The sequence below is a fragment of the Schistocerca serialis genome, chromosome 1 (genome assembly GCF_023864345.2).
Source record: "Schistocerca serialis cubense isolate TAMUIC-IGC-003099 chromosome 1, iqSchSeri2.2, whole genome shotgun sequence".
Classification (NCBI taxonomy): domain Eukaryota; kingdom Metazoa; phylum Arthropoda; class Insecta; order Orthoptera; family Acrididae; genus Schistocerca; species Schistocerca serialis.
In genome coordinates, this window is record NC_064638.1 from 982,890,961 (window position 1) to 982,905,833 (window position 14,873).

Below are 14,873 nucleotides of genomic sequence, written 5' to 3' on the forward strand. Positions count from 1 at the left end.
ACGGTATTAATTTGTATAAATCAAAGATACCAGTTATTTTGCCATATGGACAGCAAAATAGCTGTCGACTGTAGAGATAAAGAGGATATACAGAGCTGATTGGCAGAAGTAAGGTTTTTCTGAAAAAAAGAAGTATTTTAATATCAAAAAATATTTAAATTCTAGGATGTCTTTTGTGAAGGAGTTCTTCTGCAGTACTGCTTAAGACGGAAATGGAACATGAAGATAAACAGTACAATCAAGGGGAGAAGAAAAATTTATTAAATGTGGTGTCACAGAAGAGTGCTGAAGATTAGGTGAGTGATCAGATAACCAATGAATAGATACCGAATGGAATCTGGAAGAAAAGATATTACGGCACAACTTGACTAAAATACTAATCTTTTCGTATGTCACTAACAAATTCTACGGCTGAAGTCTTACAATATTCGCAGTTGCGAATGCATTTCTCCTGTTGACTAAATTAGGGTACTGCTTATGGATTACATGAGGCATCAAAGAACCGTTAAATTAATGACGGAGTGAAACGTTAGCGATAAAAGCTGTAGAGGAAGACCATGGATTAAGAACGGCAAAACAATTCCACGTGGATGTCAAGTTCCGTCGTACTTCAGACTCCATCCTAAACTATAAGCCTCCGTAATAACTTTTTTTTTCATGTTTAGTGCACAGCTGACATTAATGTCAATGATTTCAGCACAGCTCAGCTCCCTGAAGATGTTCAAAAAACGAAACAGGTCATGACACAATAAATGTAATCATTTATTATAGTAACAGGAAGGCTAAATCATTTCTAAGGTTAGAAAAATGCAACTCTGTAAAAACACTGAAATTTTTAAGGCTATTTTTGCATTGAGGACAATTTCAGCCCAGTAAAACCTTTCTTTCGAAATAGTAGAAATATGACAGACGCAACTTACGAAACACGTTGTACCTACGTTTAACAACTACCTCCCAAAAGTCTCCCCATGTTGGACACCTCCTCAAATAGGTTGAAAATAATTTCTACAAAAAAGTATCATTTTTACGTTGATGTTCTGCAAATCACCGTGAAATGTACCATTTTACCAATTCTTAGGTTTTTTTTCATTTTATTCACGTATGGACACGTTAAGAATAATTTCTTAAATGCCTCTGTGCGTCCACTAATTAGTCTAATCTTGTCTTCCGGATCCCTGTCGGAGCAATACATTTGGAGTTTGTAATATAGTCCTAGTTTTGTAATTTAAAGCTGGTTCTAGTAAGTTTTTCACGGGATGGTTTGCGTTTAATAGTTCCATTCTTTCAGCACCTTCCATGGGTCGAACAAACCTGTGACCTTCCGTGCCGTCCTCCTTCGTATCCGTTCAATATCCCCTGTTAATCATATCTGGCAAAAGCTCCTCAATGTTTCAGGACGGTGTTTTCTGTGCAGTTCCACTGTAGACTGATTCCATTTCCATAGTATTTTGCCAGTGAATCGCAGTCTGCCACCTAGTTTACCGGCAACTGAGCCTATGTGATCCCGTTTCATATCCCTACAAAGTGTTACACACAGATATATGAATCAGTTGACCTATCACAACTGTGAGTCATTTATATTTTCATTTTGTGGCAGTTCTACATTTCTGAACATTTGAAGCAAGCTGCCAACATTTGTATCACTTTGAAAACTTAACAAGCTCTAACTGAATACTTATGCAGCTTTTAGACCGTACTTCATTATAGATAATTGAATCGTCTGCAAAAAGTCTGACGTTGCCATTAGACTAATATCGTCAGCAGTGTCATTAACATGCAGTATGAATAGCTAGGATCCTAACACACTTTACTGCGGCAAACCTCAAGTTTCTTCTGCAGCTGTCGATGACTTTTCATTCAAGATAAAATGTCCCACATACCAAAAAATCCTCAACTTAGTCATAATTTTCGCTTGATACCCTATACGATCCTACATTTGATAATTAGTGCAGGTGAGGTACTGAGTCAAATGCTTTGTTGGATAGGGGGGACTACTGGATCTACCTGATTGCCTTGATACATTGCTTTCAGTGCTTCACTTGAGAAATGTGCGACCTGATCTGCACTTTTGGATTCCATCCTGCTTGGAATTGAGGAGGTCATTAGGCAAGATACCTCTAATGGATGTCAAAGGTGATGGATAGTAGGATCTACGTGATAGATTATAATTAAGAGATTAAGAGCGTGGCTGACTCCGTGGCATTCGACATAGAACCTGACAGGGATTCCATTGGGCCCTGGAGCTTTGTTCGGTTTTAATCATTTCAGCTGTTTCCTTACGCCATTGAGAATAATACCTATTTCACCAATCTTTTCACTGGTACGAGACTTAATCTGAGGCAATACTCCAGGGTTTTCCTTTTTAAAAGAACATTTTAAAAAGTGGTTAAGCATTTATCCTTTTTCTTGTTACCCTCATGTCAGTTTCATCCGTGAGTGGCCGGGCTCTGTCTTTGGTGCCACTAACAGCACGGAAGCGAAAAAAAGACAAGAAGCAATTTTAAAGAGACACGAAAAATGTAGACAACTACTGCGATAAAGCCGAATAAGATGTAACCAATATAATTAGGAGATTATTTGCTCTAAACAAGCTCTGCACCGTTCTAGGCGGAGAAATGTGATAAACATATCGGTATCGTGGGTAGTTACTTCCTTGTATAAAGAATTCGCCTGCAATGAGTAGAGGAAGTGTCCAAATTCGGATCTTCATTTCGCTTTTGATTTTTAAAAAGTACAAAAAGTACACAATTATATTTTAAAACATGTAATATTTACTTTATAATGTTATAACAATTTATATTTTACTCCAAGGAAATATCATTGAAAGTTATAATGAGAAAAATTACTTTCAAGAACCTTACACTTTGAGTTTGAATAAAAGTTACCTAAATCGGATTCCTTCTCAAAATAAGCAAAATAGCAGTAAACAAAATTTAAAAAATGATATTCAGTTAGAGAAAACATCATTTAGTTTCAAAGTTGGTGTAGTATAATATCTTCCAGAAAGTTATAGAACTTCTCTTTGGTTCCTTTGCTGAATGCAAGAACCCTGCTATAGAATAATCCTGCTGGCTTTCTTTCGAACAATTTAATTTTGTGACGTTTAAGGAAAAAGACTAACTTTTCACCAGGAATTTCATCTTTTAAAGGGCGTTCAATGTTACATGTCTCTGCCAGCTGCATGTTCATTTTTCACTAGTCACAACGAGTAAGCCCAGGGAAGAAGCTTCCACAGCAAGACAACAGTAAACTTCATCAAAATATTTATTCAGAATTGTAGGTCTGGTTGTTTTGTTCTTGCTGCTTCTTCTGGTGTAACGTACTTCATTTTGGAAGATAAAACTGTTTTCTAGCATTCTTCCAATAAATCTTTTCTTTCTGAGGTCCATCAACAGCTTTAGTGATTTAGGAAGGACTCCATTTTCTTTGATTAACATTCCTCATTATCCTCTGCGAATTTGCAACAGGATTTCAAGATAACAATGGTTTGTACTAGTAGAAGCAAACATTAAACATGATTAGGTAAGTGTTGTGTACATAGTTCCGCGTAGTCAGCGCGTACACAACTTTCGCAATAGAGCGTGCCCCGCTAAGCACAACAGCGCAGGCGCAGCCCTCGTCCGTCTCCGCACTACGAGATGGCCCTGTCTTACAGACGCACCAAATTTTGCTTCCGCCGATCCGCCTATTAATATGTAACGCAGCCAATGAGATTGCTGCTAACGTAGAACCTTTCTTCTCGCGGATCACACTCGCGCAGTGATACCTGAACGCTCGAGCTATTATAACGAGTGTACAGACCTCCGATTAGTCAGTCTGCATTAGTCTGTAGTCAAGTTTCAGTCTGCGCCTAATAAGATTACCATATTCCTGTACATAGCCATGAAGATAAATGAATAGACACTTTTGTCATGTATCAGAGGTATGTGAGAATAAGATTAACGTACCAAGACCAAAGGAACTTCAGATTGTCAATTGTAAATAGCATCCAGAGCCAAGTTAAGTTATTTTTATGCTTGTTATTATTTTAATAAATGTGTGTGAAAATTAATCAAGTTCTGTTTAAAGTTGGTCACCGTCAATCTGCTATTCTAAGCGTGCAAGTGGCATTTCTATCGTCTGACCTAACGGCAGAAGATAAACACGCCACGATAAGACCACGAGACATATTGCTGACACTCGCCTACTTCGTTAGAGCGACAAGTCAAATAATCTGATGGTGTGTGTACCGAAGGTCTTACAGTACGCACACCACAGTAGGGCGCCATGTTGAAGAAACGGAAGGGATCCAGTTTAAGTAGCTGCAACGAACATGCTGTCAACCTTAACCAAACATCCAAACAAAACGGTTTAACTACAAACCCTATAGTGGAGAAGCTGAGTCGCAGACAGGCACGACAAAAACACTGTTAAGCAAGTAAGCTTTCAGTCAGAAGTTCTTCTTCCGAATTAGACGACGTACGACGTACAGACATCACATTAACGTAAAAAAAATTCAAATGTCTGTGAAATCTTATGGGACTTAACTGCTATGGTCATCAGTCCTCAAAGTTACACACTACTTAACCTAAATTATCCTAAGGACAAACACACACACCCATGTCCGAGGGAGGACTCGAACCTCTGCCGGGACCAGCCGCACAGCATTAACTCAAACGCAACTCATACACGCATGACCATTGTCTCTGGCTGCCGAGGCAGTGGAAGTGCATGAGCTGCGTTTGCGTGAATGAGTGTGTTTGTGTGTGTGTATGTTATCTAATTCAGAAGAAGGCGTTTTGTCCAGTTGATTGAAAGCTTCATTGGTTTTTGAAGTCCGTCTGCTACTCAGTACTTCCAGTGTCACAATATTGTCATTATTGCATCCTGCATATTGCATTGTTCAGTTTAACGACGAATATTTATCTGAAACCTTAATATTCAAGAACGGGTAAATTAAGGCTTACCTGATAATATGTAGAAGAAATAACGAGAAATGTAGCACAATGTAAAACCTTTCTCCACCATCAAAAAATACAATGGCCAACAAATAAATAACAAGTGAAGGGGGTGATTGGTGCACTCTGCTACACGGCGTTAGACACCTGAAATGATACGCACAATGGGTTCCACTAGAGTTCAGGAGCTGCAGAGCCAAGAACCAAGTGTTCCTCTTTGTAGGGGGTGGGTAGTGGGGGAGGGGGCTGGGAGGGAACTTTCCTCTACTTATACACTGAGCTGATACATACTGTTCATATTACTGTTACCGTGTGTTTTATGCTCCACAGACTGCTGATGAAGAAACTGTCAGAAGACACTAACCACGTCCTTACTGTGTAATGATTCCGCAGGTGCTCCCAGGCAACACGAACACGTACACGGAGTCGCGGGTGGACCTGGAGCCGGCCGTGTTCGCCTCGCGCGTTCGCTTCCTGCCCTTCAGCCACTACCCCAGGACCGCCTGCATGCGCGTCGAACTCTACGGCTGCCGCTACACAGGTCAGTCTCGTAGCGATCAGCAGTCATAGCGTGAAGCTACCACTGCTTCACTTTCAGAGGGTTGTCTGTTGATTAGCAATGCCATCAAGGTGCTATCATTGGCCAGCTGACCTAGAAGGGTGCTGCAGCACTTAGTACAAGTAAACGTCGGTCTCCTGAGAGGACCACACGGCAGTCGGATTTCTGATTTTTTTTTAAATTTATTGTACTGATATTGTGAGCTCTCCCAAAGCGGTTCGTTGTAACTCTAAGAAATTCTCGAGATAATCGACTTCGAAGATTTCCGATCATGTTTAATATGTTAAAATAAGGTAGACGTCTTTCGACAAGCAATGTGGTTCTGTTGTGGAGTGGTCTCTCGCTGATTGGGAGATATGAGTGCGATTCCAACTGTAATCATATTTTAAAATAAAGGAGCTTGTTCCACGAGGACTTACGTGAAGTATAGAACTCATAAGACGCACAGGATTGGTAATCGCTAGAAACAATCTCGTTTAGGTATTTTTTCCCGTTTTTCTCATTCAGTTCGATTAACTAAGTGATTTAAATATAAAATTCATCAGTTATATGCTAATTAACACATCTAATAGTCATTTTACGAAAAATGTTCGCCTTCTTGTTTGTAATTATATATTGCTCACAAAAAACTAATTTTCATTTGAAAGAAAAAAAAAATCGTTCAAATGGCTCTGAGCACTATCGGACTTAACATCTGTGGTCATCAGTCCCGTAGAACTTAGAACTACTTAAACCTAAATAACCTAAGGACATCACACACATCCATACCCGAGGCAGGATTCGAATCTGCGACCGTAGCAGTCGCGCGGTTCCGGACTGAGCGCCTAGAACCGCTAGACCACCGCGGCCGGCTTGAAAGAAAAATTCTTACTTACCCTCCCTGTATAGAAGACCATTAAACAAGATTGCATAGCTTTTTTGTGCTTCACGTAATTGCTCATAGATCATGCACCTTTGTTTCAAAATTCGATTCCACCAAGACTGAAAGACTCAAATCAGCGGGGATGCGCTCCACCACAGAGCCACATTGCTTGTCGAGAAACGTCTACCTTGCATTAGCCTATTAAACGATGCCGGAAAAGTCGAATTCGATTTTATAGAGAATTTTTTGCAGTTGCGTCTGCGTTGTGAGAGATATATTTTAGTTCTGAACTGCACGTAAGATAAATACAAAAAAAAAAAACACATAAATCCGTCTTTCGTTTGGTCCTCTCATCGGTGCGAACAAACTTAGCGTGTAATACCTAAATTGTGCGAAGGCCGTAGAAAATATAGCTGCAGTTAAAAGTGATATGGAGCTTTAATCGAAAGTCCCAGTCTTTTATTTGCAGCCGTGTAGTGCTGTATCCATTTTTTCGTTTCCTGGTGATTCCTTCATGGTACTACAGATAATTTAGCGCAGTATTCTATGAAGTAGCAGCTGATGCGCAGTTAGGACTGCCAGCCTTGGGCATCTTTAGTGAGCGTTTAGTGAAGAGTTTGTCTCCCGTGGATTATTACGAGTTTATTCCTTGTACTCATCACATTTGCGAGTGGTCAAAGACGGATTACAAGGGTGCCACCTAACGGGTGAGAAAGATCGACCTTAAAAACGCAGTTTTACGAGTTGTTATCTAGGTCGTTGTAGTTGCCGTTGTCGATGCAAGAAAGAACTTTCGGCTTCGGTCGACCTCTTTGGCAGCTGTCATCAGTCAGCATGTCAATGCCCTCCATTAACCCATATTGCATGTAGACAGAGAGTGCATGGGGCACAGATTAGTTGTCAGCAGTGCAGAGGAACAACCTACTTCCGCTGAGACGACGATCATACTTCACAAGTGGGCCACAATGAATTACAACTGAACAGCGTTACACGTTTGAAGACGATACGACACGATAGTTCGCCTAACTGGGAGACTGTAAGATCTACATGTGACTGCTTCTGATTCCTTCTATTGTTCAGAACACAGAGAACTATGTTTCTCTTGACGGGACATCCACATCTATTGATATTCATCATCAACGATAAGATCCGCTACAGCTGCAAATCTTTTTTATTTCCTAAAAGGGCAGCACAACCCAGTTTCGTCCGCAGCTCATGGTCTAGTGGTGTGTGTTTCTGTCTCTGGATCACGGGGTCCCGAGTTCGATTCCCGGTCGAGTTGGGGATTTTCTCTGCCGTGGGACTGGGTGTTTTTTGTTGTCCTCCTCATTTCATCATCATCATCATCATCATCATCATTCGTTGCAGTGGCTATATTGGATTTGGTGAAAAAGTTGGACTGTGTAAAAATTAGGACTTTGTACGGGCGCTGTTGACCGCGCATCTGAGAGCCCCACAAACCAAAAATCATCACAATCCAGTTTCGGGATCAATGTGTCACCTTCAGGTGCGTGTAACATGTGAGTCCATACAATTCGAATGACAAAGATAAATGTAGGTTAAAACAGTGCGTCCTGGTACAAGGCATAAAACATGAGACCCTTTCTATTCCTAGGCTTGCTGGAAAGGCTCTCGCAGAGCAGGACAGGAGTCCGGGCATAAGGTCGTGCCAAATATGGATCCGCATAAAGTTAGAAAGGCCCTCTTTCAAACACAGTGCTGCATTGACACCTACCACGCCGTGCCAAGCATTTGGATACGGCAGCACAACCTCTCCAGCCGGCATTTCAACTTTGGTGTGAGCTTGGCACAGACTTGATGAGTTGTATTCAGACCTATGTTTGAAAGACCACCTATGTTATTCCTCATTTGGCACGCCATTAAATCTGGACCTTTCTCCCTCTCTGCTAGAAACTATTGGGCTGCTTAGGAACTGAGACGGCCTCCTGTGTTACGCCACGTACCAGGGATGCACTATTTTAGCCTAATTTTATCTCTGTTATTCGACTTTTATGAAATCAAATTTGATATGCACCTAAAGAAGGCACCCAGGTCCCGAAACCAGGTTGTGCTTTCCTCTTAGGAAATAAAAAGTTTTGCAACTGTAGGATATCTTATCAGTGATGACTACTGTGGTAAAGGTAAGTGTATACGCCGCGCGGAGTGTCACTGACTACGCGGCCCCTCGCGCCGGAGGTTCGAGTCCTCCCTCGGGCGTGGTTGTGTGTGTTATTCTTAGTGTAAGTTAGTTTAAGTAGTGTGTAAGTCTAGGGACCGATGACCTCAGCAGTTTGGTCCCTTAGAAATTCACACACATTTGAACATTTTGAAAGGTAAATATCAGTATTTTACATCAATTGGTGTCTACAATTCTTTAGCTGTACGCCCACTTTTCTCTATGTGTTCCGTTAGTGTGTGTACCTGCATAGACGTAAGTTTGTGTTTCGAAGCATGGTCTTGATTGAATGATTAATTATTTGTCTTTTAAGTTCCAGTTTCAGCAACAGCAACACACAATTGCGAAGTATACACTAAAACACATTAAGTTCTATGAATGGTCTTACACCGGTCAAAAGAGCAATATTTCCATCGCGGCCCCCTTCAGGATCAATTTTTACGAAGCTCAAGAACTCTTGTTAGGCTTTTCATGGAAAATGAATATTTGAAATTTAGTAAGGAAGGAAATGAGTTAACTGATTTCTTTCGTAGTATTTACTAGCACAAGTGAATCACAGTTCCCACAATCACATCCTTAGATCTTCGGTTAGATGGTTGACAGAGTTATAGAAAACTTGGGTTCCAAGGTTATGGCTTTTTGTTCCCCGTCTTACGGATCAGTGGGATGTACTGTTTTTGTAATTACTAGCAATTACTTACTCGGCAAGAGTCACGCGATAGTGCAATATGCATTACAAAGCCTATATGAAATTCCGTACGGAATCAGTACTTGTTTCTTAATATCTTTGATTGCACTTTTTTTATTTAATTTCCAAGCATACAGGTAGGCCATCAGCAGCTATAATTACTGTTCTTACTCAGATAAAGGTTATTAAATTTACTTTTTTCTGAATAAAATTCTATATGTATGCAGTAATGTATGCAGTAATTAACAATAATACTATTACATTTTATATGAACGTTTGTCGGAAATTAAGGTTGATTGTTTATTTTTTATGGTGCTGCTGCTCACTGCTCTATTGTCAATGATACAATTATGTAAAGTGATAGCGTGTGTGGAAGGAAGCACCTAAATGAAGTAGGATATGGTAGCGACAGACGTTTCGTGACAGGATTACAAGTATATTTATCAAGTCATAATCGGACATGATAATATGTAACTTGTGGCAGATGGGATACAGTTGCTACATTAGACGGTCACTGTAACGAGTCGAAATTAGCAAGCTTGCGCAGTTGTAACTGACTAAAAATATTTTTAAGTTGATTTTGTAGGTACTGTGCTGAGCAGATGGGTAAATATAGCATGGCACCGTAATGGGATTATAAAGTTATAGGAAACGGGAGGAATGGTGTTATTGGTGGCAAAAGCTGAATGTGCGTGAGAAGGAAGAAGAGAGGGTAACTGGAATGGTCTTCAAGGATTTGTGAGTGAGAGAGAAAGTTAATACACAAAGTGAGGCAGAATTTCTAATGTTTAAGGATCTACAACGAATATTAATATTTTGAGAGAGCGGAGATCTAGGCTATATCAGAGTAGACGAGAATTAAAAAGATGAAAGGTTTTCGATGATAGAGAGTTGCAATAACACAATCGTTAGTAGTTATGTTTTATTTTGCGTCTGCTAGGTGAGAGTGCTTGCAGTAGAGGAATGGCGTAAGGTGCTTTGGCGTCTTACTTAATTATGTACAGGGTTGAAAAAGTTTATCTACATCTACATGATTACTCTGCAATTCACATTTAACTGCTTGGCAGAGGGTTCATCGAACCACAATCATACTATCTCTCTACCATTCCAATCCCGAACAGCGCGCGGGAAAAACGAACACCTAAACCTTTCTGTTCGAGCTCTGATTTCTCTTATTTTATTTTGATGATCATTCCTATGTAGGTTGGGCTCAACAAAATATTTTCGCATTCGGAAGACAAAGTTGGTGACTGAAATTTCGTAAATAGATCTAGCAGCGACGAAAAACGTCTTTGCCTTAATGACTTCCATCCCAACTCGCGTATCATATCTGCCACACTCTCTCCCCTATTACGTGATAATACGAAACAAGCTGCCCTTTTTCGCACCCTTTCGATGTCCTCCGTCAATCTCACCTGGTAGGGATCCCACACCGCGCAGCAATGTTCTAACAGAGGACGAACGAGTGTAGTGTAAGCTGTCTCTTTAGTGGACTTGCCAATGAAACGCAACCTTAGGCTCGCCTTCCCCACAATATTATCTATGTGGTCTTTCCAACTGAAGTTGTTCGTAATTTCAACACCCAGGTACTTAGTTGAATTGACAGCCTTGAGAATTGTACTATTTATCGAGTAATCGACTTCCAACGGATTTCTTTTGGAACTCATGTGGATCACCTCACAGTGCCAGGTTTTAGGAGCGTCTATCATAATATGAACTGGTTGCAGTGTAACATGAAAAATTGTCGGGATTTCTGTAATGTAGAGTAAAGGATTCGAGCGGAATCACTTATAGGTAACTGAAGTAATAGTTTGAGTAGATGTTAACACTTATGGCTAAAGTTAGTTACACATACTACTCGTACTCTTCAATGGAAGTTTTACTGCTGGATTTCACCTGCAGTGAACCCATTTGTTAGATTCTGATAAAGTGTTGCCAAGTTCGATGGCCTTTACATCAGGAATAGTAGTATCTAGTCTTTGTACAATAGTTGTAGCGTGAAAGAAGTCAGCACGGAGCGGTTATACCACCACTGTGCAGAGTGGTTGCCAGCGTCTTCCTGTTTATGGAAGCGTCTTCCGGCGCCCTCCATTGTACTTTGTAGGAATGCAGCTGCTCGCTTCCGCTGACCCTCACCTCACGCCAACTGCTTGACAGTTGAGCGTTTTCTCCTTTCGTTCCCCCATGGAAGACAAAACAGAACTTATTTCGGGCAACATATTAAATACTGTAAGCGTTCGCAGACAAAATACTGCAGACAGTTGTTTGGGCTAGACAGATATAACTGTCTCGTAAATAATAACTTGAAACCTCATTTTTATTCCTGTTATTAGCGGCACTCTTGGCCGTGACTGCTTGACACGTTACTGCTGTTTTGAAGGATATGTACGGTTCATGTGCTCAAGTGCTGCCCCGGCAGTTATTTTCACTCTGGCACCCCGTCTCATTGTTTACACGTAAATAATATGATCACTATTAAAAGAACGCCTGTTTCGAATTATTCATATTCCACGGTGTACTTTTAAGTTCCATGACTTTTTCCTAGCGTTTATTTCTGTCGACATCGACATCTGTCGGCAGGAACCCACGCTAGGGGATGAGGCGGTCTGGATGACTAATATGTGTCATATGCCTTAGGATACAGATGTTTGTCGTATTGGATCGAGTTACCAGGAGGGGGAGAAAAGACATGAAAAGGGACAGCCCGGTCTTGCCGGGGGCTTTAAAACGCTTCCACACCACCGGAATAGGACTGAAGCAAGAGTCTGAGTCAACGGATCTGAATAATACAGGCGTGTTTAGCTTTTCAGTAAGGTACAACTTACCCAAAAATTGTTCATAAAAACCAAGTGTAATTTATGAAAGAGTTCGACTTCAACTTGTCGAACACGACCTTAACTTCCTTATCTCCTACTTTTATTTACATTGCATATTATACTGTATGTGTAAACTCCGTTTACATTCCTCGTCTTCTTATTTTGACTGTATGGGTGAGATTACGTAAAATTCACCACTTGTCTTTAGCAGAAAAAGTTATTTGATTAGTAATTACTGAGAAGGAAGTTATAAACCACAGGTACAGATGCTGTAAGGAGATTTTACTAACTGCGTCACACAGTTAAGCGTGGACACACAATGCACAATTGACAACTTGCTTTAAATGTAAGACTCCATGAAAAAGCATTCTGTGGAAGATTCTTTGGCTTTACTAAGACGTAAAAGCGAGAAATTACTATGGATTACTGGTCTCCTACACTGAGAAATTCAGGAATTACTAAGCATCTGTGTGCTAGTGCACTTTGCATGTGTGACATATTGCTCGGTAGAGAGTGATGCAAGTGAATATGTTGTGTGTGTATGCATATGCATGTATTAAATCGAAACCAGCACGAGAGAGTCACGTATATGTTCTCTCAAAGCTCGCCTAACCGTCACAAAACGGTCGTTCTTCACCATTTAGTAGTATAAAAACTATTTGATGTTAAACGTGAATTTCTCCAACAACAGGCGATCAAACTGTAGGTGACATGCTATATGAGGCAAGACGGTATGTTAAGGAAATAAAAAAGTGTCGTAGTCAAGCTTCAGCATTTAACTAATCAGAGCAATATGGTAAAATGACGGAATATGGTTCTTTTTTACTTCTAATTGAGAGTGATTTGAAAATGACGTGAAGTATAGATGTTACAAATGTGCTTGACAATGAGGCGTAGTCCAACTTAGCACGAAATTAGCTAATTGCACGATTAAATAAAAATCTCTTTACAGCCTACTACGGCCCATATTTACGTCAATTAATCAGAGCAACGTCTAAAAGTGATGCAGTGTAACAGCAATCATTTGATATTTTCTGAATAAATGAAGTCTGATTACTTACTTTAGGAATAACAGATAAATGCTTTGGATCAAGGCAGGCCCAAAATATCCGTATTGTGGAAACGCACCGACCTCTATCGTTTCAAACACTGGTGACGAGCATAGGTAAGTTGAAAGTTCGAAAAGTTTTCGTACTATGTTCATATGCTGGAAAAATAATCTTCATCTTCTTTTTATTGACGCACAATCGATTTCGGGACTGTCAGCCTCATCCTCGGCCCCAAAGTCGATCGTGATGCAATAAAAAGAAATTGAAGCTTTTTTCGTCAGTCATAAAAAATTTATTCCTCCTTTCAGCTCGTCATACGACTGATTTCCCGTGTTCCATCACTATAGAATAAATAATCTTATCAGACGCTCGGCAAGGAAAACAGATCGCAGGAAACTGCCCACTCTAGTCAAAAGGTCTAGTCGGCCGAAAGAGCATTAATGCATTCCATTTCAGAAATGAAATGCCTGCATTAAAAAAGATACTTCCAGTGGTAAGTAGTAAGAAAGTAGCGCCTACAAAAATAAACAGCCGCTACAAATAAATGAAAGATTAGGCTCCCAGTAGGAAAATATGCATATTAACGGTTCATTCTCCATATAAATTGTACTAATGGACTTTGCGGTTTTACTGTCTGTCACTGCTCTAGCGGGAAGTGCGACCGCGAGGATGCAATGTAAACGTACCTTTATATATTCCCAAAAATTTCTTCCAGAATGAGCAAGTAATCGCCTTTCCTCGTTGTTCCGTACACCGACTGACTGGCCACCTCCAGAGAAACACTCACGCAAAAAGATGGAGAACGACAAGGACCAGAAAGTATAGCCAACCTTTGACTTTGGCCTGTTACTCCAACCTAGGTGATAGCGGCACAAACGGTACTGTTTATCGATGGGTAGTTGAATTTCGAAGCACCTGAATGGTGGACCTGCCGTGACGGTCTTTTCCACAGGCCTCCACGTTCACCTGACGTCATGCCATGCGATTTCTTTGCTTTGGGGTTTATAAAAAATCATGTCTACGTTCCGCCACTAGCTAATCATTTGTTAGAGCTGAGACACAGAAATTAAGGAGCTACTGCTGTATTATTATGGATTTGTGAACCAAAATGTGGAAAGACGTGTTTTCACGAGCGTTGTTCAATAAATACCGGTAATGGAACACATTTCTCCTCGGCCAATTTCGGTCGATAAGCTTGCGGAATTTCTTGTGGGCCACTGTGGAACATTCCCGTCTCAACTCTTAGGCGTATAGTTTCATGACGTTCCGATAGTGGCGACTGTAAACGTAACTTTCAAAATGGCGTCTGTAACGGATTTGCGTTCCAAGCAGCGAGCTGTCATTATTCTTTTGCGAAAACCAGAGCATCGCAGACATTCATAGGCAATTTCAGAATGCCTACGGAGACCTGACACTGAACAAAAGCACGGTGAGTCGTTGGGCGAGGCATCTGTCATCATCAAGCAAACCTGTCCGATCTCCCGCTCACCGGGCGGCCGCACACTGTTGTGAATCCTGGAATGTGCGGACACTCTCATTCGCTGTGGTCGACGGATCACAGGCAAACATCTCGGTACTAAGCTGGCCTCGCACGTGTCTCTGCACCCGAGAGAAGTTCACAAAAGTTTATTGGTCTTTTCTTCTCCACCCAACTTAGATTCTGTATCTTGCAGCCTCCAGCTTTCTTCCGTCTGGCCCAATGTAGGATGAACTGCGCGAGAAGCTGTATGTGGACGCAGCAAGATGTTGGCTCCGACCAGTAGAGTGGTATGATGCGGGCATTCAG

At 40.9% G+C, this 14,873-nt stretch overlaps 1 protein-coding gene across 1 annotated transcript in view; it reads left to right on the forward strand.

Moving 5' to 3' along the window:
- The window catches only part of LOC126453583 (discoidin domain-containing receptor tyrosine kinase B-like), a 204,308-nt gene that overhangs the window by 127,946 nt on the left and 61,489 nt on the right, over window positions 1-14,873 (forward strand). The window contains exon 5 of the mRNA XM_050091128.1: window positions 5,331-5,478. Within this exon, the coding sequence (XP_049947085.1) occupies window positions 5,331-5,478 (148 nt within the window). The remainder of the gene's footprint in view (window positions 1-5,330; window positions 5,479-14,873) is intronic.